The 25,031-nt window shown below is 41.0% G+C and overlaps 1 protein-coding gene across 12 annotated transcripts in view; it reads right to left on the bottom strand.

The window, feature by feature from the left end:
- CNOT12 (CCR4-NOT transcription complex subunit 12) overlaps nucleotides 1–25,031 on the bottom strand; it is a 33,144-nt gene that overhangs the window by 778 nt on the left and 7,335 nt on the right. For 3 of the 12 annotated variants that reach the window (XM_034420349.3, XM_087881571.1, XM_087881576.1), the window contains exons 2-11: nucleotides 24,194–24,332; nucleotides 22,248–23,022; nucleotides 20,970–21,042; nucleotides 18,311–19,732; nucleotides 14,358–16,066; nucleotides 6,198–6,582; nucleotides 5,896–6,037; nucleotides 4,965–5,098; nucleotides 4,519–4,670; nucleotides 1,347–1,425 (exon numbers count right to left, since the gene is read on the bottom strand). In XM_034420349.3, coding sequence (XP_034276240.2) covers nucleotides 1,365–1,425; nucleotides 4,519–4,670; nucleotides 4,965–5,098; nucleotides 5,896–6,037; nucleotides 6,198–6,582; nucleotides 14,358–16,066; nucleotides 18,311–19,732; nucleotides 20,970–21,042; nucleotides 22,248–23,022; nucleotides 24,194–24,332 — 4,992 coding nt within the window. In that variant the 3' untranslated portion in view covers nucleotides 1,347–1,364. The remainder of the gene's footprint in view (nucleotides 1–1,346; nucleotides 1,426–4,518; nucleotides 4,671–4,964; nucleotides 5,099–5,895; nucleotides 6,038–6,197; nucleotides 6,583–14,357; nucleotides 16,067–18,310; nucleotides 19,733–20,969; nucleotides 21,043–22,247; nucleotides 23,023–24,193; nucleotides 24,333–25,031) is intronic. The other 9 variants (XM_034420351.3, XM_087881573.1, XM_087881578.1 and 6 more) reach the window with 3 other exon arrangements.

Below are 25,031 nucleotides of genomic sequence, written 5' to 3'. Positions count from 1 at the left end.
TTTAGCACAAGGCCACTCTAAGCTCTAACTGAAATTACTGCCATCTTGTGAGTTCTTTGCATTCTCATTCAAGATTCAGTGGGAATTTGGTAATATTTTATTCTATTATTGTTACTATTACTACTAAGTACTATTAAATGGGTGCTTTGGCAAGAACTGACTTAACCGGAAAAACCACTAGCATGAAAATTCAGTTAAAAGTGAGTCAATCAAAGAAGGGCAAGTAAAATACAGGATGATTTGTCAGGCCACTCTGCACTGGGGGACATTATTCATGCATTTCCATGGTAGAGAATGATAATGTAATAACTGCATAAACCAGCAGAATGCTGATTCTTGCAGAACTATTTCCAAGCACGTCTCCTTTGGGTCACATCATATGATGAGCTCCAGGATTGTTTTTTTACCCAGGCTATTCACAAAGAAAAATCACAAAGAGGGTCTGCAAATGTCACCATGGCTCAATTCTGCCAAGATATGGATACCGATAACTGGTTTCTGTTAAAAGAAAAGCGGAGGCTATTCCATTGTGCCTGACTGCAAAGATTACAACAAGCAAGAGCAAAACCATAATGAAACCTGAGACTAATATACGTATTCAGGATGCAGGAGTGCCATTTTAGGCATAGCTGTAATGCACATCTAAAATAATTCACTAGTGCAGTCTTCTTCCATTCAAGCAATTCTAAGAAAAGAATTTGTCCTCTAGTAATTCTGGGCTTCCATCAGAACAAAACGTTGAAATATATAAGAAGCCCAATCTCACAGCAATGTTTTATTAGCCAAAGGAGAATATAGACAGTGCAAAGTTTTGCCCAGAAAGTTATCTCAGATCTTCAAAGAAATGGGATGAGCCCAGTGGCAGCAAAAAAACTAACCCAATTCACATTGCTACATTATGTCAGAGGATGCAAATATTCCCCCAGCATCAATTCATTAAAAAAGCAAATTGCAATCTCAACTATGGAATGTTAATGAAAACTTCTTGATGCTGTAAATGTATCTCAAGTCAGAGTGTGATGAAGCACATGGAAGAGATAATTTAGGATTTATGAATAATGACAATTCAGAAATCTAACAGATACTCATGATTCTTCCAAACATGTCAGCTATAAAGAATGTTGGAGTTTAAGTGCCTGATCTTCCTTAGGGACAGCAATTCCAGGTCTTAGAGCAGCCATAAGCATTTCGCTGTGGGAAATCTAGCCCAGCTGCCAAATTCCACAAACGTTATTTGCAGCTGCAGTACCAAAATGCCCAAGTGTGCAGTATGATTCCACTGCAAAACTACAGGATCAAATGCCTTCTTGGGAAGACAGATTCAAGTCTCCTCCCGAGATACTTGCCTGAAGATTGGTTGGATTTCAACTTTTCTTCTTTTTCAGCTTCAGAACCTGCAGCCAGTTGGGTGAGGAAGTTTCTGATCTGAAAATCAGAAAATGGTTAAAAAATAAGAATGGAAACAAATAAGGGCCACAATGTGAATGTAATGTTGAATTATATTATAAAAATGGAGAACCCATGAAAGAATGAAGAACTTGATTTACAGTTCATGGGCAGCAACTAAGAAGATTCTTTTACTTTGGCAGAAAGATTTCATGCCATCCTGGATAGAAAATGCAACTTAATTAAAATTTTCTTAGGCTTTGTGCCTAAGGTGGGTAGAAGTCACCGGCTCCCAGTTTCTAGCCTAATGCCTTAACCACTACACCAAACTGGCTCTCAAATTTGCTTTAGTTATATGTTATTTTTAATTATAATTTTTGGTATATTCCAGTTTATTTCATTTTGCTCTCTCCACTCTTTTGTTTTTTATTCTCTTTATTTGGTTATTATATTTTTCTCTTCTGTTATTGATGGGAAAATAAAAAATTAACACAAAATTAATAGTGTGGCTCTGTGGTATACAATATGAAAAAATGATCTTATGGTTTGGAAGCAAGCTGGAGCATGTGTAGATTTTTCTTTTTACGTTACATAAATGCACAAATGGATCCTCCATTCCACTCCACCCTACCTCGCCTCTCTTCAGAAAATAATTTTCAAATATTGATCTAGTAACCAAGAAGTACCTCTAGAAGGAACATTCAGTATGTCAACTATGCAGACATTCCAGTGCAGACTGAACAAAAATATCATAACATTTATATGTATTTCTTTTCCACCTTTGTTTACTAAAGCAGAGGTCTCCAACCTTGGCCACTTTAAGCCTGGAGGACTTCAACTCCCAGAATTCAGCTTTGCTGGCCATTCCCCAGCCAGCAAAGCTGAATTCTGGGAGTTGAAGTCCTCCAGGCTTAAAGCGGCCAAGGTTGGATACCTCTGTACTAAAGCATACTGAAGGGAGTTATAATAAAGCCCAGTATAATAATACAAACCATAAACAGAAATCAATAAAATAAATCAAAGCAACAGCTTAATTAAAAAGTTGATTTGTGAATGCTTTCTAAAGCAATCTACTTTCTGAAAGGCAGACAACGAAGAAACCAAACACACCCTTTGAGGGCTCCTCTGCACATTTGTTTTTTGTGCCTTCAATCAGTGTCGACTCCTGGCAACTGCCTGGAAGAATCCTTGAAGTTTTTTTGGCAAGGGTTTTCGGAAGTGGTTTGCAATTGCCTCCTTCCTAGAGCTGAAGATAATGACTGACCAAGGTAACGCAGCTGGCTTTGTGCCCAAGACAGGCCTAAAACTTACAGTCTCCTGGTTTCTAAACTAGTATCTTAACCACTACACCAAACTGGCTCTGCACATTAGTGGCCCACCAACCATTTTTATTAGTCATATTTATTTTATTAGTCATATTTCTATGCCGCCCACTCTCCGAGGACTCTGGATGGCTTACACCAAAGACAGAATACTAAATAGCATATTGCCCCCAACAATCTGGGTCCTCATTTTACCCGCCTCGGAAGGATGGAAGGCTGAGTCAACCTTGAGCCAGTGAGATTTGATCCGCTGATCTGCTGAACTAGCAGTCAGCTGAAGTAGCTGCAGTACTGCAATCTAACCACTGCGCTACCTCGGCTCTTCCATTTCTCAAGGACAGGAACAAACCAAGTCAACTTCAAGCCAGCCCCAGCTCTCCATAAAGGCAAACACTGCTTGTCTTGTCTTTCTCTGAATCAAAATTTTTTCTGACTTCTCCTGGCAGAAGTGCAATTTGTCAGAGTTTCTTGCAAAAATCAAATCCAGAAGCACACACAGAAAACTGATTCAGCTGGATTCATTAATTTCTTTATATGCATAATAATATATGAAGTAAATTTACAACACCAACAGCAGATTCAGAGTTTCATTTCAGCAGAGCAGACAAGCATGCTCACTCTGGTTTCAGTTTCTCTTTCTCTGCACAGAATCATAAGCTGCAGACTAAGACACACCCTGGCTCCAGTCTGTCTCAGCTCCCAATTGGCTGACTTAGTTGCTATGCCTATTCATTGGCTGACCTTGTTACCATGTCTTCCCAGTCATAAATATTCTGACACGATTAAGTTGTCTGCCTGCTCTGCCTCAGTTCACTGTGGGTAAATGCCAGCACTTTAATTTTGCTATGGCAGAAACACCACCCTCCCTGCACTCACTGATTCTGCCCACTATGCCTATTTCATCCTGAGCTGCTAATCTTCCAGCTCCCTCTTGAAAGTACCTTCCTTTGCTGGACTGGTGTCTGTATGTTTGCTCTAAAGACCTTTTTTTTTCAGGTTGCTCAGTGCATTTCATTGTGACATTCCATATAGAACCAGAGCAGACTAAAGTAGAACCAGAGTATGGATAAGTTTAATCATCATCATCATCATCATCATCATCCAAAACTAAGTTTTCTTCCAGAAGGCTTGGACCCTCGAACTCCAACCAATAATTAACAATATTCCTAGATATGTGGCATTATTGACAAATCGCACCACTATGAATATGCTTCTGAAGTGGTACTGGTCTTGAACTAACAAGACATTGCAAAGCTTAAGCAAAGAATTCCAGATTGAATTTAGTCAAATTTCTACAAGGACTAAGCTAAGAAACTATAAGAAAAAGTTCCTGAAAACGTGCATGGCTCACAAATACCAGAGAGATTCCAAGTTAATCTCATGTGATAGTTCTCATCAGTAGTTCTCAAAGTAGTTTCAAAAAGATCCCCTTTGCAGGAGGACTTTGCCCTTGTAGTAGGGCTGGCACTGAATCACTGGTGAAACCCATTCCCTGCCTAGCAGAGTACTATGTTCATCACTTGCTGTCACACAAGGATCCTAGAACAGGGGTCCCCAACCCCCGGTCCATGGACTGGCACCAGTCCATGGTATGCCGGAAATAAGCAAAGCCTCATCTGTGGGTTTCAGGCAGCAAGTGAAACCAAACCCCCTCCAGTCTATGGAAAAATCTCTCCATGGAACCGGTTCCTGATGCCCAAAAGGTTGGGGCCCACTGTCCTAAAATACTGAAGCCAAATTTGTTTTTGTAGCCTCCAGGATTCCTTTACTTGCAATTCTCCAGCCCCTCCTCTTATACAACCATACCTACCCTGCGGATTTATCTGGCTTAGGTGGCAGCACCAGAGGCTTCCCACTAGTGCTGCCCATCTTGCAGGATTTAGAACGTTGTACAGGAGCCTCCTTTACATCACCTTGTGGTTCCACTTCCTCAGCGGAGCGGTTTCTCCCTCGCAATTTAGCCTATGATCAAGAGCAAAAGAATTAAAAGCAGGCCCCGGCAAAGCTCCTAACCTTTGCTAACAAGCTATCCCATACTTCCTCTCCCAGTTCTTCACTATTATCCTCTTACTTTCATTATCCCTTAACAGATTTAGGAGATCAGGTGCTTGGGTCCTTTTTATACCTTAATCTCCCAATCCCACAGGCAAAATTGATTTCAATTTGGGATGATCTTAACAGTCCAGTTTCCAGAAACCAATCTGACAATATATTCTAATTTCTTCTGTTTTGTCCTCACTTCCCTTTACACCTTACCTTCAAAGCTGAAGGACTGAGGCCTGGGAAGAGGGCTACCTTTATCCCTTTGGACAATGGAGAGCTTCGTGACTTCTTGCTCTTTGACTCCTCATGGACTTCTTCATCAGAGACTGCAGAAACTAATTGGGGCTCTGGGGAAGGGTGAAGAGAGAAAAATCCACAAAAATTAATGCACAATGAAGCATACTCCCTAAAACCAAAACAATGCCAGAGAAGTTAGTAAAATTTTGGAGCCTATAATAAAGGTTCAAAGCACATTTGAAACTGTGATTACTTAAAAAAATTATCCCTTGCCTCCAATTCTCCTCTATTTTTAGATTGCTTTTATTTATTTATTTTATTTTTAGACTATTTCTAGAACATTAGAGAAGAGACGTGCCTTCATGGACTCCTTCAAATATCAAGTACAACGATGGCATTAGAAAAGAATAGATTTCAGAACTTCAGTAAATCATTAATAATTAACTATGATTGGTAAGTTCTAACTTAGGGCAAAATATAGATGGTGCCTTCTTTTGGTAAATCCATAACTAACATTTAACTAAATGGTATGTGAGAATGATCTTGGGAGACAGGAGGAAGAGCTGCACACTAGGCAAAGGTCATATAAGAAGTCGTCGAGCCCACAGAAGGAATGGCGGTATGGCAAACACCTCAGAAAGGATCTCTCTAGTTTCTTGAACTATAAAAGCAAGGGGGAAGGGGGGGAAAGAGATGTACTTTCATTTATGTTAATGAAACCTTCAAATAAAGATAGGGCTACTACTCCTTGATGTGCTCTGGACTACCTCACAAGGCTGACATTAACATACACAATAGCATCAAAGGAACATGATGCATACAAATAACAGAACCAAGGAAAACATATAGACACAACACATAACGCTGGTAACAAAAATCAGTAGTTCATCCCCTGGTAGCATTTTACCTGTAGAATCTCTGAACATCCAGCTGTTCCTGTCATTCTCTAACACAGTACCTCCTGCTCGGGTGACTGGGGCTCGATGACCCCGCTTGCGGCCCAAATTTGCACGGTCCCGATGTGCACTATTATCAAGAATTTCCGTATCCTGAAAGCATACAGAAGTCAAAACATGATGTATTCTTAAGATGGTGTTCTTTAGGATTTAATTACTAAATTACTGCTACTACCATAACTCCCACATTGCTCCACCAACGTTACCATAGAGTCTTCTTATCTTACAAGTAGCCGCCTCTGGTAGTACTTGCCTCCATGAAAGTGAATTTTTCTCTTGTTAATGCTTCAGCTCTCTCCAAAGCACAATCAACCTGGGAAATAGGTTGTGTGGCTTGACTTTCACTTTGCCTTTCAGGTGGCTGGCTCCCATTTCCACTGTTCAGCTGGCTGTTGTCACCATCCGTGTCAGATAAAACCTCTCCTACATCCTCCAATGGGAATGGAGATGGCCTGATCTTTTCAGCTGCTGGCACCAGCTCACTGGGCAAGTTATTCAGCTTCCTCTCTTCTTCCGAACGGCAGCTATGGAAGGAGGCAGGCCTCCTCTGCTGGACCTCTGGTCTGTTGGCACTACTGGAAACCATTCCTTCCAGCAGGCAGCTGGGACTGGACAGGCGCTGACTATGGCATTTTCTGCTTCAGTTTAAGATAAAGAGACAAAGTAGAATTCTTAACAAGGTTTCATTTTATTAGTTTGCTCTACTTGCTTCTCTGCCATCAATGTGCCCCAAGTTCAGCTGCTCCCTTTTTTAAAAAATGCTTTCTGACTGTAAGAGAGTAATGAAAATGTATGTATGACTGAGCTGCACAGTCAAAGGGAGAGGGAGGACTTTCCAGATATAATAGAGATATCCTGAAGTGGACAAGAGAGGATTCAAACATACACTCATCAATAAAAAAAGCAGTATAAGCATATTGAATATGAACCATTACAAAAATTGTGAATCTTTTATGACGCTGTACCACTTCAAAAATGCACATAAGATTAAAAAAAAATCCAAGACAACGAAATATTACACAGAAAGCAGAAGAACAGAAAAATGTATACTTCATCTTACCCCCAAGTGAAATATAATAGTGACTTTATAAGTGTGACTTCCATAGTGAACTATAACTGCTACATCAACCCTTTTTATATGTAGTTTGTAACTCACAAGCTTGCAAGATCCTGGCTTAAAACCTTCTTGACTTTTTTTCCCCAGAACAGCCAAACAATAGATACCAATACTGTTCATCAAGCATAGAAATGTTAAGTCCCCACTCTATTCAATGGGGCTGCAATCCTAACGTCTTCAACTTTACCGGACTCCCGGATGGCCACTTGTTATAAGAACCATTGGTCTAATGGTGATAGCATACAATATTCAGGCCCATTCTAGGTGAGGAGAAAATGAAAATAACAATGGTTAGGGAACACTGTATTGAAACAAAAGGCAGAATTCAGTAAAGTCTTAATTAAGGAGTTAGAATGAAGTTTGAAATGCAAATATATTCCTACACTTTATGTTGTCTATGAAGTTTAGAATTTTTTTAGTCAGATGCTTTAATATGGAAAATGGAAGACTGAACAAATCTTAAAGATGAAGAGAAATGAAAGACAAGAATTTTTTTTGTTGAATAAATTACTATCACCTTTAACCATGAAAAGGTTTTGAAGACTGAGGGTTTTAAAGGTTCAAATACCAAGAAAGAAATTTTCAACATGTATAGCAATTTATACAAATGTAGTTAGCAGTGTCCACGTAGCAATTTGAAAGCATGCAAATGTGAGTAGATAAATAGGTACCACTTTGGTGGGAAGGTAACAGCGTTCCGTGCGCCTTTGGCCTAGATTCCCGCTGGCCACAGGACCACGGAAATTGTTTTCTGACAATGCTGGATCCCTCAGCCAAGAAACAGAGATGAGCACCGTGCCCCAATGCTGGACATGACTGACAGGGAAACCTTTACCTTTTACCTTTAGTCAGCACTACAATTCTGTATCAAACAGGGTGGATAAAAATCAATGAATTTTTTAAAAAAATCAAAAAAATCAGATTTTTTGGATTTAAATCGGATTTTTTTTATTTAAATCGGATTTTTTTTTTATTTTTATCAAATTTATTTTAATAAAAAAACTTTTGGGGTAAAAATCTATCGTAAGATACATAAATAATTTAGTTTATTCAGCATGAAATGGAGCTTAGTTATGTAGCATGAGGCTGTATATTCTGCAACACTGGGACTATCGGTGAGTCCTCAGTGGGTCAAAGGAGTAGCAGAGGTGACAGTTGTTCTTTAAAAATTATGATTTAAATCGAGTTGATTTAAATCAAGCCTTTTTACTAGTGATTTAAATCATGATTTAAATTGTGATTTAAATCAGTTTGATTTAAATCAAATCCACCCTGGTATCAAAAGTTGTATTCTCTACTTATGGAAGATTCTGTGTGACCTGTGCTTGTAAGACATTTTATGAAGGGAGTCTTACAATATAAGAGGCAGGAATCCACATTTTTTGTCAGCCGCTCAGAGTTATTTAAGATGGGCAGTCATCTTTTAAATAAATAAAATAAAATATGTATCCATTGTCTGATAGCTAATTAATTCCATTCTTTATATAGTGTTTGCCATAACACTCCTCTAACCACTGGTCTAACAACAAACTGAAAGCCCATCTGATTCTACATATGCAACACTAAATTTGGCATGATATGTAAAGTAGCAGTTCAGGATTCTTTCTAAAGTTTATTATGCTCTTACTCTGATTATACAAAAATGGACATCACTCTCCTAAAAAGTTTCAGGGATAGGGAAAACATTTTTTTTTCTTTTTTCTTTTTTTGGCAGATTAGAATTAAATCTTTCTCTTCTCCCTTACTTGCTCCATCATTTTATTCTGAAAATAATTTCCTCCTGGGCAGCTTTCCTTTAACTGTTACTATTGCATTATGTATATGCAACAGTATACACAACCTGTTAATATGACAGGAAAAACTAGTTATGATTTCTCAGAATTACAGTCTGGAGGGTGACTGAGAGGGAAGGACTGACATAATCAATGTAGAGTGAATCTTGACAATTGTTTACATTAAGTTGCCAAAATATACCTCTCAATATAGGGTTATTGCACAATTTGAAAATATCCTACCAATCCAGATTTGAGTTGGAAAGAGAAGCAGGATGGCCTGAACATTATTTAGAAGGCTTCCTCTTCCATGTCTATTCAAACCAACTCAAGCAGTACTTCTTCTGAATAAGACCTCTTATTCATTTTTAAAATTGTATGTACCGTGTTTTCCCAAAAATAAAACCCTGTCTTATATTTTTTGAACTCCAAAATAAGTGCTTGGCCTTATTTTCAGAGACGTCTTATTATTTTGGGGCATGTGGAGGAAACCAGAGGAAATGGCGGGGACCGGCTGTGCATACTTTTAAATATTTTCGGGGAGGGCTTATTTTCGGGGGGGGCTTATTTTAGCACATGAGCTCAAAAACCCGATTGGGCTTATTATCAGGGGATGTCTTATTTTCGGGGAAACAGGGTATGTGTGTCCTTGATCATCATGTTTTGTCTCTCCTTGCCCCTTTACAGAAGCCAAAGGAATATCTTTAAGCATCTTTAGCAAATGAATAACTTTAAGCCTCATGAACTGCATGATGGCAATTTTGAATTATTTAAAATTGATTAACTTTTCCTCAATATCTAGAAATACACGGAGAACATAATTTGATGACATCAAGAATGTGCCACATTTTTATTGTTATGTAAAAGGACCAATAGATTTCTTTACAAAATTATGTAGAAGCACTTTCTCATATGCTCTTCCTTTTATAATAATGTCAAGCAGTGAGGGCATTCTGGAAGAATGAGCCAAGAATCTATATGCCTTATTCCATGCAGTGAGATGAATTCCTCTAACAGTAGGATACAGCAAAAAATTGATTATTAGCCACAGAAAATGAGGTATAAACATGAATGGTGCATACATTATGCAAGCTGAAAATGGGCCCAATGTCAGTGCAAGACTGAGAAAAAGAGAATGACAGAGTAAGTGAACTATAGAATAGCGGACTATAATTCTGCCTTCCTGTCAAGTTAACTTATTTTCAAAAATGTTATTTCTTCAGTAAAAGTAATAGTCATGGTTCCAGAATTGAGAATCTCATAGGTTAGTTCTGTTCCACTACTTTGGCAAGAGAGAAAATTGTTCCATATTTTTTACCACCCAGATTATTTTTCCCTTTGGATGTGTTACCTCAGAGCAATCTACTAAATATAAAATAAACACCACCTCTTCAGGAAAGGTGGGGAACTCCTGCTGCAACATTACTCCACACAGCTGCTCTAAACCTTCAGCCATACGTAACCTCCATCAAGGTCCAGGGGTTCAACAGGAAAGATATATTAAGGTCATGTGAGGATATGGTTCAGTGATCATTTACATTAGCTATGAGTCCTTGCAATGCACTGCCTGTTGTCATCAGTCTTGCAACATTACATTATACTTTTTTTTTTTACTGGAAACTGTGTGATATTTCATGCAGAGTAGCATAAGTCACAGTAGATCAAAACTGGAATGTGAGGAAGGGTGCTAATGAAACTAATCATTGAGAAGCTGTCATATAATAAGATCCATGATCAGGAAAATAGGAAAGTCAATGATAGTCAAAATATATACATTAAAAAGAAATAATCTCATTACCGTTTTAAGAGAATGGATTCTGAAGGTCCTTGGTGTTACTAATACTTTATAAATTTTGAGAATTTATGCACTTGCTAGAAGAATGCAGAAGAAATGTGACACTATTAGCCAGAAATTACTGACTAATCTAGCTCTTTAACTATCATCTATCAAGGTTTCAGAATCAAAATTTAAGCATTGTGGAAAATATCAGCAAGGCCAAGGTGAGATGTGGGTCTTATTGTAAGTAAAATATGCCAAGAAGAGATAAAATTGAACAAGAATACATTATAGGAAGAAGAAGAATGGATATTATCTTGCATTTACCTCAGAGAATACAAGAATGAGACAGGAGAGATTACCTCAGAGAGAAAGAGGTGGCTGATATTGTGCAAAAAAGACTAGAATCTGCAGATATAAACAGCTGAATGGAATTTAGAAAGTATTATTTATTTATTATTATTTATTATTAAAATTTATATGCCGCCCTTCTCCCGTAGGACTCGGGGCGGCTCACACAATAAAAACCACAACAATAAAATACTAAAAAACAATCCAAATTTAAAATCCCCAAAGTTAAAAGCCTCATAGTTGGTCAGGGAATTTGCTGAAAAAGCCATGTCTTCAGGCCAGTGCGGAAAGTGCGGAAATCAGGAACCGTCCGGAGCTCGGTGGGTAATCCATTCCAGAGGGTCAGTGCGGCCACAGAGAACGCCCTCATCCTGGAGGTCGCCTGCCGACATTGTCTGGCCGACGGCACCCAGAGGAGGGCAGCTCTATGAGAACTCACTGGGCAGTGGGAGGCCAGAAGAAGGTGGTCCTGCAAGTACCTCAGGCCCATGCCATGAAGGGCTTTATAGGTAAGTGCCAGCACCTTGAAGTGGATCCGGAAGGCCACCGGCAGCCAGTGCAGCTCGCGCAGGAGAGGTGTTGCACGTGAGTAACGGGAAGCTCCTGTAACAACCCGCGCGGCTGCATTCTGGACCAGCTGGAACCTCCGGGTGCACCCCAAGGGCAGCCCCATGTAGAGGGGTTGCAGTAATCCAACCGAGATGATGAGAGCTTGAGTGACTGTGCGGAGGGCATCCCTGTCCAGGAAAGGCCGCAACTGGCGCACTAGGCGAACATGTGCAAAAGCCCCCCTTGTCACGGCCGTTAGATGATGCACCAAGGACAGCCGTGAATCAAGGACACCAAGATTGCGAGCCCTTTCAGAGAGAGTAAGCAACTCCCCTCCCATCAAAAGTGACGGGGTGACTAGATCAGGAGATGCCGGGATCCACAGCCACTCGGTCTTGGAAGGGTTGAGTCTGAGCCTGTTTCTACCCATCCAGACCCGTACCGCCTCCAGGCACTTAGACATCATGGAAAGGGCATCCCTGAGTTGATCCGGGGTGGAGATGTATAATTGGGTATCATCAGCGTAGTGATGATACCTCACCCCGAAACTACGAATTATCTCATCCAGCGGCTTCATGTAGATGTTAAAGAGCAGGGGGGAGAGAACCGATCCCTGTGGTACCCCACAAGTGAGGGGTCTCGGAAAGGATCTCTGACCCCCCCGCCCAAACAAACTGCGTACAGCCCAAGAGGTAGGAGGAGAACCACTGTAAAACAGTGCCCCCCACTCCCAACCCCCGGAGCCATCGCAGTAGGATACCATGGTCGATGGTATCAAAAGCCGCTGAGAGGTCAAGTAGCACCAAAATGGAGGAACAACTCCCATCCCGGGCCCGCCAGAGATCATTCACCAGGGCGACCAATGCCGTTTCCGTGCTGTGGCCGCGCCTGAAACCCGATTGGTACGGGTCTAGGTAATCAGTTTCCTCCAGGAATTGTGGAAATTGGTAGGCCACCACGGCCTCAACAACCTTCGCTACAAAGCGAAGGTTGGAGACAGGATGAAAATTGTTTAAGGAGGCCGGATCCAGCATTGGCTTCTTGAGGAGGGGATGCATCACCGCCTCCTTAAGTACGGCGGGGAAGACCCCATCCCTCAAAGAAGCGTTAGTAATCGTCCGGATTCAGTCTCCAGTCCCCTCTCTGGTTGCCACAACAAGCCAGGAGGGACATGGGTCCAACAAACATGTGGAGGCTTCCAACCTACCCACAATCCTGTCCACTTCATCTATGGAAACAGGGTCAAACTCAACCCAGATGTCATCTTCAAGACTTGCTCCCATTTCCTCGTCAGATTCTGCCCCAAGTCTAACCCAGTCCGGATCTGAGCAACTTTGTCTTGCAGAAATTGTACAAAATCCCCAGCACTGCCTTGTAAAGGGTCCTCCTCCCTCGCTCCCTGATTGAGAAGAGAGCGGGTCACTCGAAACAAGGCTGCTGGGCGATTTTCTGCAGACGCAATGAGAGCAGCAAAATAATCCCATTTCGCCGCTTCCATCGCCACAGGGTAAGACCTAATATGGGTTCTTAGCTGTGTTCGATCAGATTCGGAATGGGAAGATCTCCAACGGCCCTCTAGGCGTCTCTTCCGACTCTTATTAAGTCCCCTTACCATCTCTTCTGCAGAACATGGCATCTACCCAAGACAAAACAGTACACTGGATGAACTATTGATCATTCAACAGCAAATGGAACAGCTCTTGCAGAAAACCCAAAACTAACTTTTCACATTTGATCATTTGGAACAAGTCAAACTGACATCTGTGTATTCATTTTGCAGCAATGTTGGTATCTTTTCTACATTTTTCCAAGTAAAAAAATCAGAGCAGTGTTAACTGTAACTACTAAATCTACAATTGGGGCTTTTGGCCAGATTAGATAGAGTGCCAGAAAGCACAGCTTCAATACTCATTAGATAACATTATTTCTCTATGCCTGCCTCTCTCAGCAGTAACAAAAAGCATATATATTTGCTTTCCACTTGTGGCTATCCAGTCATTCTTACATCCTCCCTATCTTATTATTTAATGGACAATTTATGGATACATATATGATTTTAAGCATCAGTTCCAGTGGTGGATTGCTACCGGTTCGCCCCAGATCAGGCGAACCAGTAGCGGCAGTAGTGGGAGGCTCTGCCCACCTGCCTGGATGTCTCTGCACATGTGCAGACGCTTCTGCACATGTGCAGAAGTGAGCACTCACTCATGCGCACGCCCATGAGCAAACCGGTAGCGGCCGAAATTGAAACCCACTACTGATCAGTTCTCAATGACCCTAGCTAGCAATTGTACTTTAGCAACAAGTGAAAAGTACAAGTTATTTCCCACTTGGCTTAAAATAGCATTTCTCAGCCTGTGCATTAATCAGAGATATGGCGTTCGATTTCTAGAATTTCAATTAATCATAGCCTTACTGATAATTCTGGAAATTAGAATCACACATCTTTGTGTCCAGTTGGGATAGACAAAATTTTTGTTTTAGACAAAAATAAAATTGACATAGCAACCAACTGAACTGTGAACTGAATTGTATTTCCACAGAACTGCAACATGAGCATTGCAGATTTGGGCTCTTCCAATGCTGCCTGACTTTCAGAGTAAGTTGCAACTTATTTCATCAAGTATACATTACGAAGAACTATATAGCACTGTGTACACCAATAACTGGTTACTTGTGGTAATGAAAGGAATTACACCCAAGCACAGTAAGATATCAGCAATTACTCATTCACCATAGTTGATTAATAAATGAATGCAAGAACAAAATTGCTATTTTAATTCCTTGTGTTAGTCCATTCATTCCTTCTTTGCATCTCAACTATTAAATAATTGTAACAGCTTTTACCTCTCTCCACATACTGGTGTTGCTCCTTGATGCTGCATCACATCATCTTCCAAACCAGTAGCCCTCAAAGGACGGCTCTCATCCCTATATGCCACTTCAGCCCCATCCAAAGCCTTGGGTCTCAAACCAGATACATCTGTCTTTTCACTGTCAGATACATCCATATTGTTAATTAAATCTGCTTGTCCAACATCAGGTTCTCTGTCTTCTTCTGCATTCACTGATCTTGTATTTGATGAGGCAGATGAAGTTTCCACGCCAAAAGGAAGGACCCAGTCAAGGTGCTTCTCTGCAGGTTTTTTATAAGCTTCCAAACTTTCAACTTTTAAGTCACCGGAGATAGCCAATTCTCCAGTGTCAAGATGTTGAGTCCATTCAGGTTCACCTTCTCCAATTCCTCGGGGTTCGTCCATGACCAAATTTGTTAAATTCCCAGCCTGATGTATTAGGTTGTCAGTTGATTCCTCTAAATTGACTGTGACTTTTTGATCAGACAAATCTAATGAGCCAAATCCAGCTATTAGATCCTGTCCTGTAGTATCATTCTGTTCACTTTCTGAGAACTTAGAGTCTTTGATCCAATCTCCTCTACCAGTAGTATCCTCTTGTGGTTCAAATTTACCCAGGCAGTATTCATCAGGCCAGATTGGTCTTCGGGCATAGAATTCTTGATTATCCGCCTCCATTTGAGAGTTACTCCCTTTGGTGCCACCATCTATTTCAATTCTACAACCTATCTCACCATCGTATTCTTTGGTTCCATCAGATTTACCAGCACTGAACTCAACAACTTGGTTTTGGGCAATTTCTGTATCACATCTACTAGGCGAGTCAGACTGTTTGACATTCAGTTTTGATTCTGGATAACTGCCATCATCAAAGCCATATGTATCTGGTCCCTGCTGAAAACTAAGCTGAGCTTCTGGACGGTTCTGAGGCTCACTAGACAGTTCCATTTGATGGGCAGTGAACTCTCTTTGTGGTTGACTAGTACCGCTACCAGAATCAGATTCACTAGGCCAGCCTAAATGGCTGGCACTGAACACAGAACCTGGGGTGCTGTCATCTGAATGTTTGACTCTGAACTCTGTTTCCAGCTGGCTCTCAATAGTGTACTCGATAGGTACTTTTGCCGATTCAGGGCTGACATCTGATTCTGGACAACTGACATTTTCCATATGATACTTGGACCAGTCAGTTGTTTCAGCGGCAGCATCCTGATATTGGCTGCTCCAATCTGTCTTCTCAACTGCAACAAACTCATTGCTCTGTTGATCACTGCCAGCGTGGCAGAGACTAGGCCAGCCGGGCTTCCTCATATAGGGTTCTGTGTGCTGATCCTCAGTGGTACTCATGTTGTATGTGCTACTCCAATTTGATTCCTCATTTGGATGATCAGCACCATGGCTACTATAAGAAGCAAGCCACTCTTCTTGCACTGGACTGGAACTGCCCAGTAATGGTGATCCTCTAGCCCATTCTTGCTGGCTATTACCAAATTCCATATCCTGACTTTTGGCATTACCAACAGTGTATGAGTTTGGCCAGTCCTGTGAGCCAGTGCCAAACTCTCGATCCTGTTCTGTTTCTCCGAGCCATTTAACTTTGGTCACATCAGCAGTCCAATCCACGCGAAAAGTGTCAGAATGATCAGCACCTACAATGCCAAACTCGCTATGAAGGTCCTTCCGTGACCATCCCAGAAGATCCTAAAAAATAAGATAAAAGAGGAAAAAAACAAGGCAAAGGGGAAAATTGTCATGAGATTCTTACGGACAAAGGGTTGGGATAATAAATTAGAGGGATGTGAATCATAAGAAGTACAAATTATACAAAGTGAAGAAAAATAATCTAGGAACTATTCACATTTTACTTTTTTAAAAAATCAAAATATTTTAGCAAAAGTCCATATTTTGCACACACAAGATCCTAGTTTCAGCCTGTATACAGGTAATCCTCAACTTATGACAACTGAGCCCAAAATTTCTGATGCTAAGCAAGACATTGTTAATTGAGTTTTGCTCCATTTTATGATCTTTCTTGCCAGAGTTGTTGAGTGAATCACTGTGACTGTTAAGTTAGTTACATGGTTGTTAAGTGAATCTGGCTTCCCCCTTGACTTTGCTTGTCAGAAGATCGCAAAAGGGGATCCCATGACCCCAGAACACTGCAACTGTCATAAATAAGAACCAGTTGCCAAGCATCTGAATATTGATCATATGACCATGGGGATGGATGCTGCAACAGTCGTGTGAAAACTGGTCAAGTCACTTTTTTCAGTGCTATTGTTACTGTGAATGGTCATTAAACGACCAGTTGAGAACTACCTGGAGCTGGAAAAGACCTCTGACAGCAATTTTTAAATCATTTAGATATTAAAGAGTTAAAAATGTGCGGTTCTCCAAATATTGCTGAACTATAATTCACAGCAATTTCGTAATGGGCAAAGTTACTGGAGCTGCTCAGATTTATAGTTCAGTATAATGAGAACAACAAATTCCCCACCGTGCATATGAACCACTAACTTTCAACTGGTGAGCCAGGATCAACAACTAGAACAGTCTATCATATAAATGTTTGGTGAAACCTTCAACATTTGATCCAAAAGTCAAGATTAATTAATAAGATTAAAAATAAAAATTAGCCCCTGTTGTGAAAAGTCTAAATTACTGATGAGACAATACTAAACTAGACGGACAAAGGGGCTCTGACTTTTCACAGTAACTTTCTACATTCCCAAGCTACACATGAACTGTTTGTTAATGGAAGCCACTTCCCACAGTAAGACACTACTATCTCTACATGTAATTCATGTATTATGATCCAATTTACAGTTACACATGTATCAATAGGTTTGAAAGCTACATCCAATCATACATAGATGCAGTATATTACAAATACCAAAGACACAACTAATTCTCATGTTCTGAAATAGAAAAGCTGTATGTATAAAAGTGAAAGGATAAAATATGCCAATAAAAATAAACAATCATCTTTAAGGAATAATTAATATATTTTGGCAAGACACAAGGGAAAGTATAGAGAAGTTTATATTGTGAAGAGAGATTGGAGCAGCCAATATCATGAATTTCCATTCAAATTTCAATTTGGACAATTAATCCAATGGAAATTAATTGTCCTAAATCTATCAACCCACTTGATTTTTCAGCTTTCACGACTACATCAATGGGCCCTTAATGGAATAGTCTCACTCAATAATTGACGTAATGTATATAACTTAAGTCCTTCTTAACTAAGAACAACTACATTCACTTTTGGACAAGACTGTAATGGATCCAAACCAGGGGTGAAATCTAGCAGATTCTGACAGGTTTTGGACAACCGGTAGCGCAAATTTCGAGTAGTTTGGAGAACCGGCAAATACCACCTCTGGCTGGCCCCCGAGTGGTGTGGGAACGGAGATTTTGCAATATCCTTCCCCCAGAAGTGGGGAGGGAATGGGGATTTTGCAGTATCCTTCCCCTACCATGCCCAAGCCACACCATGCCCACGCCCACAGAACCGGTAGTAAAAAAAATTGGATTTCACCACTGATCCAAACTATAACTTCTTAATAATCAAGAACTCCAAGAAAAGAGAATTGGATCTGGGAAGAGGAAAATTAACTTCTCCCAGATGACTGGAGGATTATCACATATGGCAGCACCTTTTGACTCAGCCTCTGCTCTTGTACATTCTGCAGCCACTCAACCAGTTTAACTACTTTGTAGCTTATTCAAAAAAAGGCAGCCTGCTGCTCTTAAAGACAAGCCCTGGCTCAGTCATCTACCTGGGCAGGAATGTTTACTCATCTAAACATGTTTTTGTCCTTTTAACGCCTTCTATGCCATGTTCTTAGGCAATGAGGAAGTTTGATTCCAGTAAGATCTTCTAGTTCTTTTTGAATAGAGCACTGCCTTCCATAAAATTAATACTGAGTACAATGTTTTTACCTGTGGCCCTGTGGGGTCTTCTACCTTGGATGTACTTCTTTTCTTTGTATCATCGGCGCTAGGTGGAGGAGATGCCAGAAGTTCATCTAACCAATGTGAACTAGAACCAGGTTCAACTCCACCCAGTAGGTCAGAGTTCCCCATCTTGGCTTCCTGTGCCATACCCAGGGAATCACATTCTTCCTGACAGGTATCAGCTGTCTGTACCTGGGCACTTTCTGAGAACAAGATGCAAGGCTCTGCAGGAGGAGCAGTTTCCTCTACACTTGGTAATGGCTCCATTGCTCGTAGAGCCTCTTCCTCATGGTTTGGGGGAAATTGGATGAAATCATCAGGATCCTCTTGAAAAGTAACCTCTTCAGCCACCACAGGGCCCTTTAGATTAGGGCTACCAATGTTTCTCTGAACAGATGGACCACCAGGTGCTGACAACTCAAGAGTAGATTGGGTTTCTAGCTGCCCCTCAATCTTCTTCCAGTTCATTTCAGATTCCTTATTGGCACTGTGCTCACTAGCCTCAGTCTCCTCCTCTTTCCCGATTTGTCCCTCTGAACGTGTGTCTTGATATGATCCTTGAATGGGAGGAATCTCTCCAACCAATTCTGCTTCCAAAAGGTGGTCATCATCGTGTTCCTGAATGGGAGAGTTGGGAGGAGATACTAGTCTCTTCCCACCCAATTCCAGTCCCTGATTAGGGAATGACCATTCAAATGACTGTGACAGACTCCAACTAGACTCTCCTCCTAAAGTCTGCTCTACAGATGGGTCCTTCTCTCTTGGCAGTGCAGCTAAGGAACCTCCTAGTTCTTCCCTGATCATTTTTTTATCCTGTGGTTGCACCACCCCCTCTGAAGCACGCCGTTGATTTAGCAGGGAAGCCTTCTTCTCAAGAGGAAGAATTTGTGCTTGATTTTTGAGATAATCTTTCCCCCTGTTGAGTAGGGTGTCTGGTATGCATGAAGGGGACCCTGGAGGCTGATCAGAACAAACATGGCACTTTGAAAGAATGCTAGGGGAGCCTGGGGATTCTGAGACTCCTGTAAGACATTGGTGAGACTGCAGATTATATTCAATGGGCGGATGGATCAAATTGGCAGTATGCTCAGGGAGAAGGGGGACCTCAGGGTATCTTGCAGAAACATCTGCCAAGTCTGAAAGCAAGGACTGTCCTGGAGAAGTCTTAATAGGGGATCCTGGAGGCCAGGGATCTGCAATGGTTACAGGGGGGTCTGCAAACTGAACGTGACTGACAGAGTCTACCAGAGGACTTCTGGAGGATTTAGCAGATCCATCAGGGGAGCCTGGTGGAAGCAAAGCTTCGCTACATGGGACATCTGTTGGAAGGTATGGAGCACCAGGGGGTTGGGTTGTTTCAGAAGGGGCATCAGGAGATCCAGGTGTGACTCTGGAAGAGAACTTGGTCTGGGGGAAAGAGACACACAGGAAGAAATTAAATTAATTTTTTTTCCCTGAAAACTTCCAAAACAATCTAGCAAAATCTTAGAACCTGATCATCTTGCATCCTATAAACCAAGAATTATTATTTAGAATATATTGCAAGACTATCCGGCTCAATTATATCCCTTTTCCTTAAATCACTCAATGTGCAGCATCTTCCTGCTTTTACACATCAAAAACAACCTTGAAAGCCCCTCTCCAAAGTATCACCCCTATATTGTTAAAGCCAGAAGATAATGAAATGCGAAGAGTGGAACAAGAAGGGAAAAAGAGAAGCTGAAGAAATCAGTCAACATTGTGCAGTAACAACAAAAATGCATGCCCCACCCACTCAGCCTTTGCCTTCTTTGATTAGATTTATAAAAAGAGAGAGAGCGAGAAAGCGTGCAACACAAAGCAGAGCTAAATAAAACACACCCAATGAGCTGATGGCTCTCTTTCCTGAAGTAAGGCAAATGGAGTTAATCATTACCATCACCCATTCAGAGCAACCTGCAAGAGGCTGCTGTGCCTTCTTTACTAGCGAATTTGGCTACAGGCCGAGCAGTGGGAACTGTTTCATACATACCTGGCAGGTCATTGAACTACATACTCTGAGTCACAACTGCTCCCTTCCCTCTGGCCATGGCCCCATAACTTTGTATTAGCTTTGGTTCTCTCTGTGTAGTTAACTTGGGGTTTTTTTTTTTAAAGATCTGAAGAAACACTGCTCTATTCTTCCTTGCTTGGACATGAAGTGGTTAGTTAAAAAAAAAAGAAGTACTGAAATAACTACCTAGACTCTCATAATCTACTAACCAGCATAGCTAAGATTTTTGCACTCTGGGTAATGCCATTCAGGATGGGAAAATATAAATTACAGGTGATAACATCTAACACAGCTAGCAGAGCTGAATATTTCATTTTGAAACATCAAGCACCTGGACATATTGGCATATAGAATTGTTTGTTTCTTTGTTTACAGTGCCATAACCTATGCCCCAAAATGCAACAAGTTTGGGCTAAGATAACCAATATTGATGCATGAAAAGTTCTCTGCTAGGGTTACTTCTTCTTGAAGAGAAGCATTAGTAGAGAAAGGAGACACGCACCCTACAGGGAGGGAGCCTGGAAGGAGAGAGGTGGCAGATACCCCTGAGACAGAAGAGAGCCTGGAAGGAGAGAGACCAATGGAGGAATTGCCGAGCTGCAGATAACTCACACCAGGAGAAGACGGTGGACTGCTGGATTCAAGTTGGTTTCCTTCACAGCTCACGCTAGGCTGGCTGGAGCTGCTAACAGAAAGATGTATTATCATTACAGAACAGAATCACCCTCTATTATTCTATTATTATAAAGGCAGGATGAATACCAAGTAAATCACCAACCACAAAAACCAGAAATAAGGATCCTGAATCTAAAGCACATATAGCCAATCTGGAGCCCTCAAAGGTCTTTCAGAGGACCACTGCTTACCTTAAACTCTTTGGATTGTGAGTTTCTCCACATACATACTACCATAGCCATTATACTAAGGAAGTGGCTATATGAAGATGACACTCATAAGTTGTTGCACAAGCTTCCAAAAACTGAGAAGAATCATCTTCTTCCTCACCATCTTCAAAGATAAAGAGTGGAGTGACTTAAAAGTTCCTCCAATTTAAACTATCCCGAATATCACAATTTTTTTTTCATTTCTAGCACTAGTGGGAAACAGCCACTTCATTTACATCTTCTTGCTGCTCCAGGCACAAGGGGGTGTCCAAAGGCATCTCAAAGCCCATAAAAATGGACCATCCCCATTTTAAGGGCATTGTGCCTATCACATGTATAATCTACTTAACAATGGAAAAACTATTCAGGCCTAATCTAAATAAATGGATTATACTGTTAAATGCAAAAATTAAAGGCATGATGCCAAACACACGTGCAATCTACATAAGAATGAGGAAGCTCTGATCTAAATGAACTGATTATAGAGTTAAAAGCAAAAATTATGGAAATTTTAAGTCTTGCTGAATATTCCAAGCATCTTCTATTTTATCAGATATCATCTCCTCTACCTTATCAACAAAATCACTTAGATCTGAGCGCTGCCATCTCTTGCAACCCTATATTCTTTATATCTGTGATTTGGCAAAGATGGAACTATGAAAAATATGCTCAATTCCAGACATGATTAGTCAGAGAAAAGTCACATTAAATCAAATGAGATGATCCAAGTATAGATATATAGGAGGGCTGGAATCTTAAAAATGTAGCAACCTATTATTTTATTCTTAAAACATTTGCCCCCGCTAATGCCAAATGTAAAAGAACAAAAAAAGAAACTGTCAGATTCATTTCGTGCATTAATTTCATTTTTCTTGGAATGCTAGAACTAGAACACCTATTAATCTACAATTAATCTCTGTTCTCAGAATGTACTTGATGAGTCACACAGCAAAGCTGAACTTTCAAGGCTAGTCAGAATGGTCCACTGTGATTATATGAACCTCACCTGTCTGTAGGAAGGAAAATCTCATTTCTTTTGACCTCTGTCTCTGGCTGTTGAGATTCAGACGCATGCTGCTCATTTAAGCTCCCGTTTTCTTCCTTTAATTCCTTGTTCCTTGACAAACTCCTCTCCTTAATTTCACAGGAGACTCGGTAAACAGACCCTTCAGGATCTGTTCCTACTCCTTCTTCTCCACTGGAACTTCTCCGGAAAGCAAAATAACCTTTAGGCCCTAGGTGAACAGCTGAACCACCATCTTGGCTGAAGAAAGAACGTACTAGCCGAGGCCGGTCAAAGCTGGGTGAACTCTCACTGGGTTTTTCTATTTTGGCCAAGATTTCCTCCACTGTGGTCCCAGGAAAACGTTCTGGCTTAGTTGCTACTGGCACCGGTTTCACTTTGAAGGGGAGTGTGCATTTGGCTACACTAGAAGATTCTCTACATTCCTCCTCAGAAGCTCTTTCAATAGCACTGGATTTTTTTGTGGGCTCAGCATCTTCTTTATCTTCAGATGACTTGCTTGTAGTGGAGAAAAAAGATGGAACCTCTTTCCCATTGGTAACTTCTCTAGGAGAGCACTTCAGGTTAAAGGAAAGGCGCTTTACAGCACTGCCAGCTCCACTGCTGTATGGCTTAGGCCCAGCCAACAAATTGATCTTCTCTGCAGAAGGCACCTCAGAAAGTGTCTGGCGCAGTCCAGGCATAGGCTTCACTGGCACAGCTGGCTTAGGAAGAACGCAAGGCTTGGGTTTCACAGGTGGCTTTGGACGGGCGTCCCCTGAGAGAAGCATTTAATAAGAAATTGTTAACATATGGCCATTAAATTGTAAGGCTCCAATACAAGAATTCTTAGCCTAAATTAGTGTTACTAAAGCCCTTTATGCTTAGTAACACTAAGTATTTCCCAATTTTCAGGGGATATTATTGAATCTGTGCTCTATCCTAAGGAAAGGTTTAATACTCCACTATCTTCCTGGCAAGCCTAGAGTAGCTTGCTTCTGAAAAGATTTAAGTCCTCTCATCTTTTTAGCAGTGGAAGCTTGTTCAGAGATTACAAGAATCTTATGATTAGACAAGTGCAATAATATGCATGTATTTCAGACATCATTGTTTTTCTCTAATAAAAAGCTGTAAGCAAAATTGAGCTACAAATGGAATGATAGCAATGTGGAGAGGGGAATAAAGTGGGCATAATTTGTTAACATTCTCCATGAAGACTGTATGCAATCTGGGATCCAGGTCACGCTGAACAGTTTACCAAGCCTGCAATTCCCAGGTGACAAGGAAAAATACAGCATAGCCCATGAAAGACCCTGTGGACTGCATTTTAAAGTTCAAGAGTCTCAGGCTAAAAAGTAAGATCAATCCTTGATAGGACCACCAAATTCACATGGTTAAAGCTCATGGTGGATTATATCATTTTAGACCAGCAATTGCCTTTTTTTCCCCCTTCGTTATCCAAAACCATTTACCTGAAAGTCCTGTTAACCCAATGTAGGCAAAACATTTTAAACCAATTTAAATGTTCTTATTGTGACTGGATAATAACACATGAACCATTACCCAAAGAAAAATAAATTTGTATCCATTTTAATGTTGGGTTTACCCAGGTATAGGGAGCACTGCTTTAGACTATAGGAAGAGTGAACTGTTAAGAATCCTAGTTTGTGTCCTGAAAGAAGTAACAACAAAAAAAATCTTCCTGAACCTACAACATGGAATTAAAGTGTCCTTTATTTAGTGTTTAATATTTCAGAGGTGGGAAGGAGAATTATGCATACATCAGAAAATGTCTTCCCATATGTACAATTTGCAATGCCACAGAAAGAGCCATTTCATATAACATTCAGCACTTTATTCTTAGGCGAAACACTCCCTTATTATCAATAGAAAAACCTGGCCGGTTGCCATGTGGTAAGGAATCCATTTCTGCTGTCCTTTGGATATACCTATCTCAGAGCTGCTTGAGGGTGGTTTAGAGTCTTTACGGCCATTGGCAGCGGTAATGGAAAAGGAAGAACACAGCGACTGAGGCTTAGAATCCATCACATCAGGCAGCGACTCAGAAGTCAGCATAAAGGCCAGCCCCTAGGACACACACAGACAGAGGCACAAAAAGGAGGTTAGGCAATTTGCAAAATCCTCTCAAGAGATAACCAAGGCTTCTTATCAGATGGCACAGCACTGATATTAAATCACCAAAATGAAATTTCCCCAATACTTTTGCTTACTATTTTTTAGCTAGGTTTTAGCTTTAATATGAGGTACCATTCCTTGTCTTTCTTTGGGAGGGAGGGAGGGAGGGAGGGAGGGAGAATGAGAATATATCATTTTAGGCCACTCCCAGGACACGCTGGAACAAGGATGAAGGGAGCACAACTCTCACAAGCAACCAGCCCATGACTCACACTAAAAGTAGAAAACCTCAAATGCATCAGGGTTTAGGTTTCCTAACCTATGCTGCTTCCCTGTTCAGCACAGTACTTGCACCACCTTCGTCGCACCCTCTCCTCCTCTGCCAACTTGCTATTCTCTCCATTTAATGCCGAATTTGCCTTTTCCACCCCTCTGCTAATCTTTCTTTCTTTCTGCTGTCAGCTCTTGTCATTTCGCCACAGCACTCCCATTTGGCTGCTTTTTTAATCTGAACCATTCTCCTCCTTCCAAGTTCCTTTCAGCTACCTCCCTCTTCCCCCCCATCTCACCCCCCACCCCCCCGGCCCCAGTAATGGGAGAAATTCAGCTCAGCGCCATCCCAGCTGTACATGTTCCCAACCAGACTGTGCA

This window comes from Pantherophis guttatus, chromosome 1 (assembly GCF_059756535.1).
Source record: "Pantherophis guttatus breed Tessera chromosome 1, ASM5975653v1, whole genome shotgun sequence".
NCBI lineage: Eukaryota > Metazoa > Chordata > Lepidosauria > Squamata > Colubridae > Pantherophis > Pantherophis guttatus.
The sequence above is the reverse complement of the archived record's forward strand: the minus strand, read 5'-3'. Positions and strand labels throughout refer to the sequence as shown.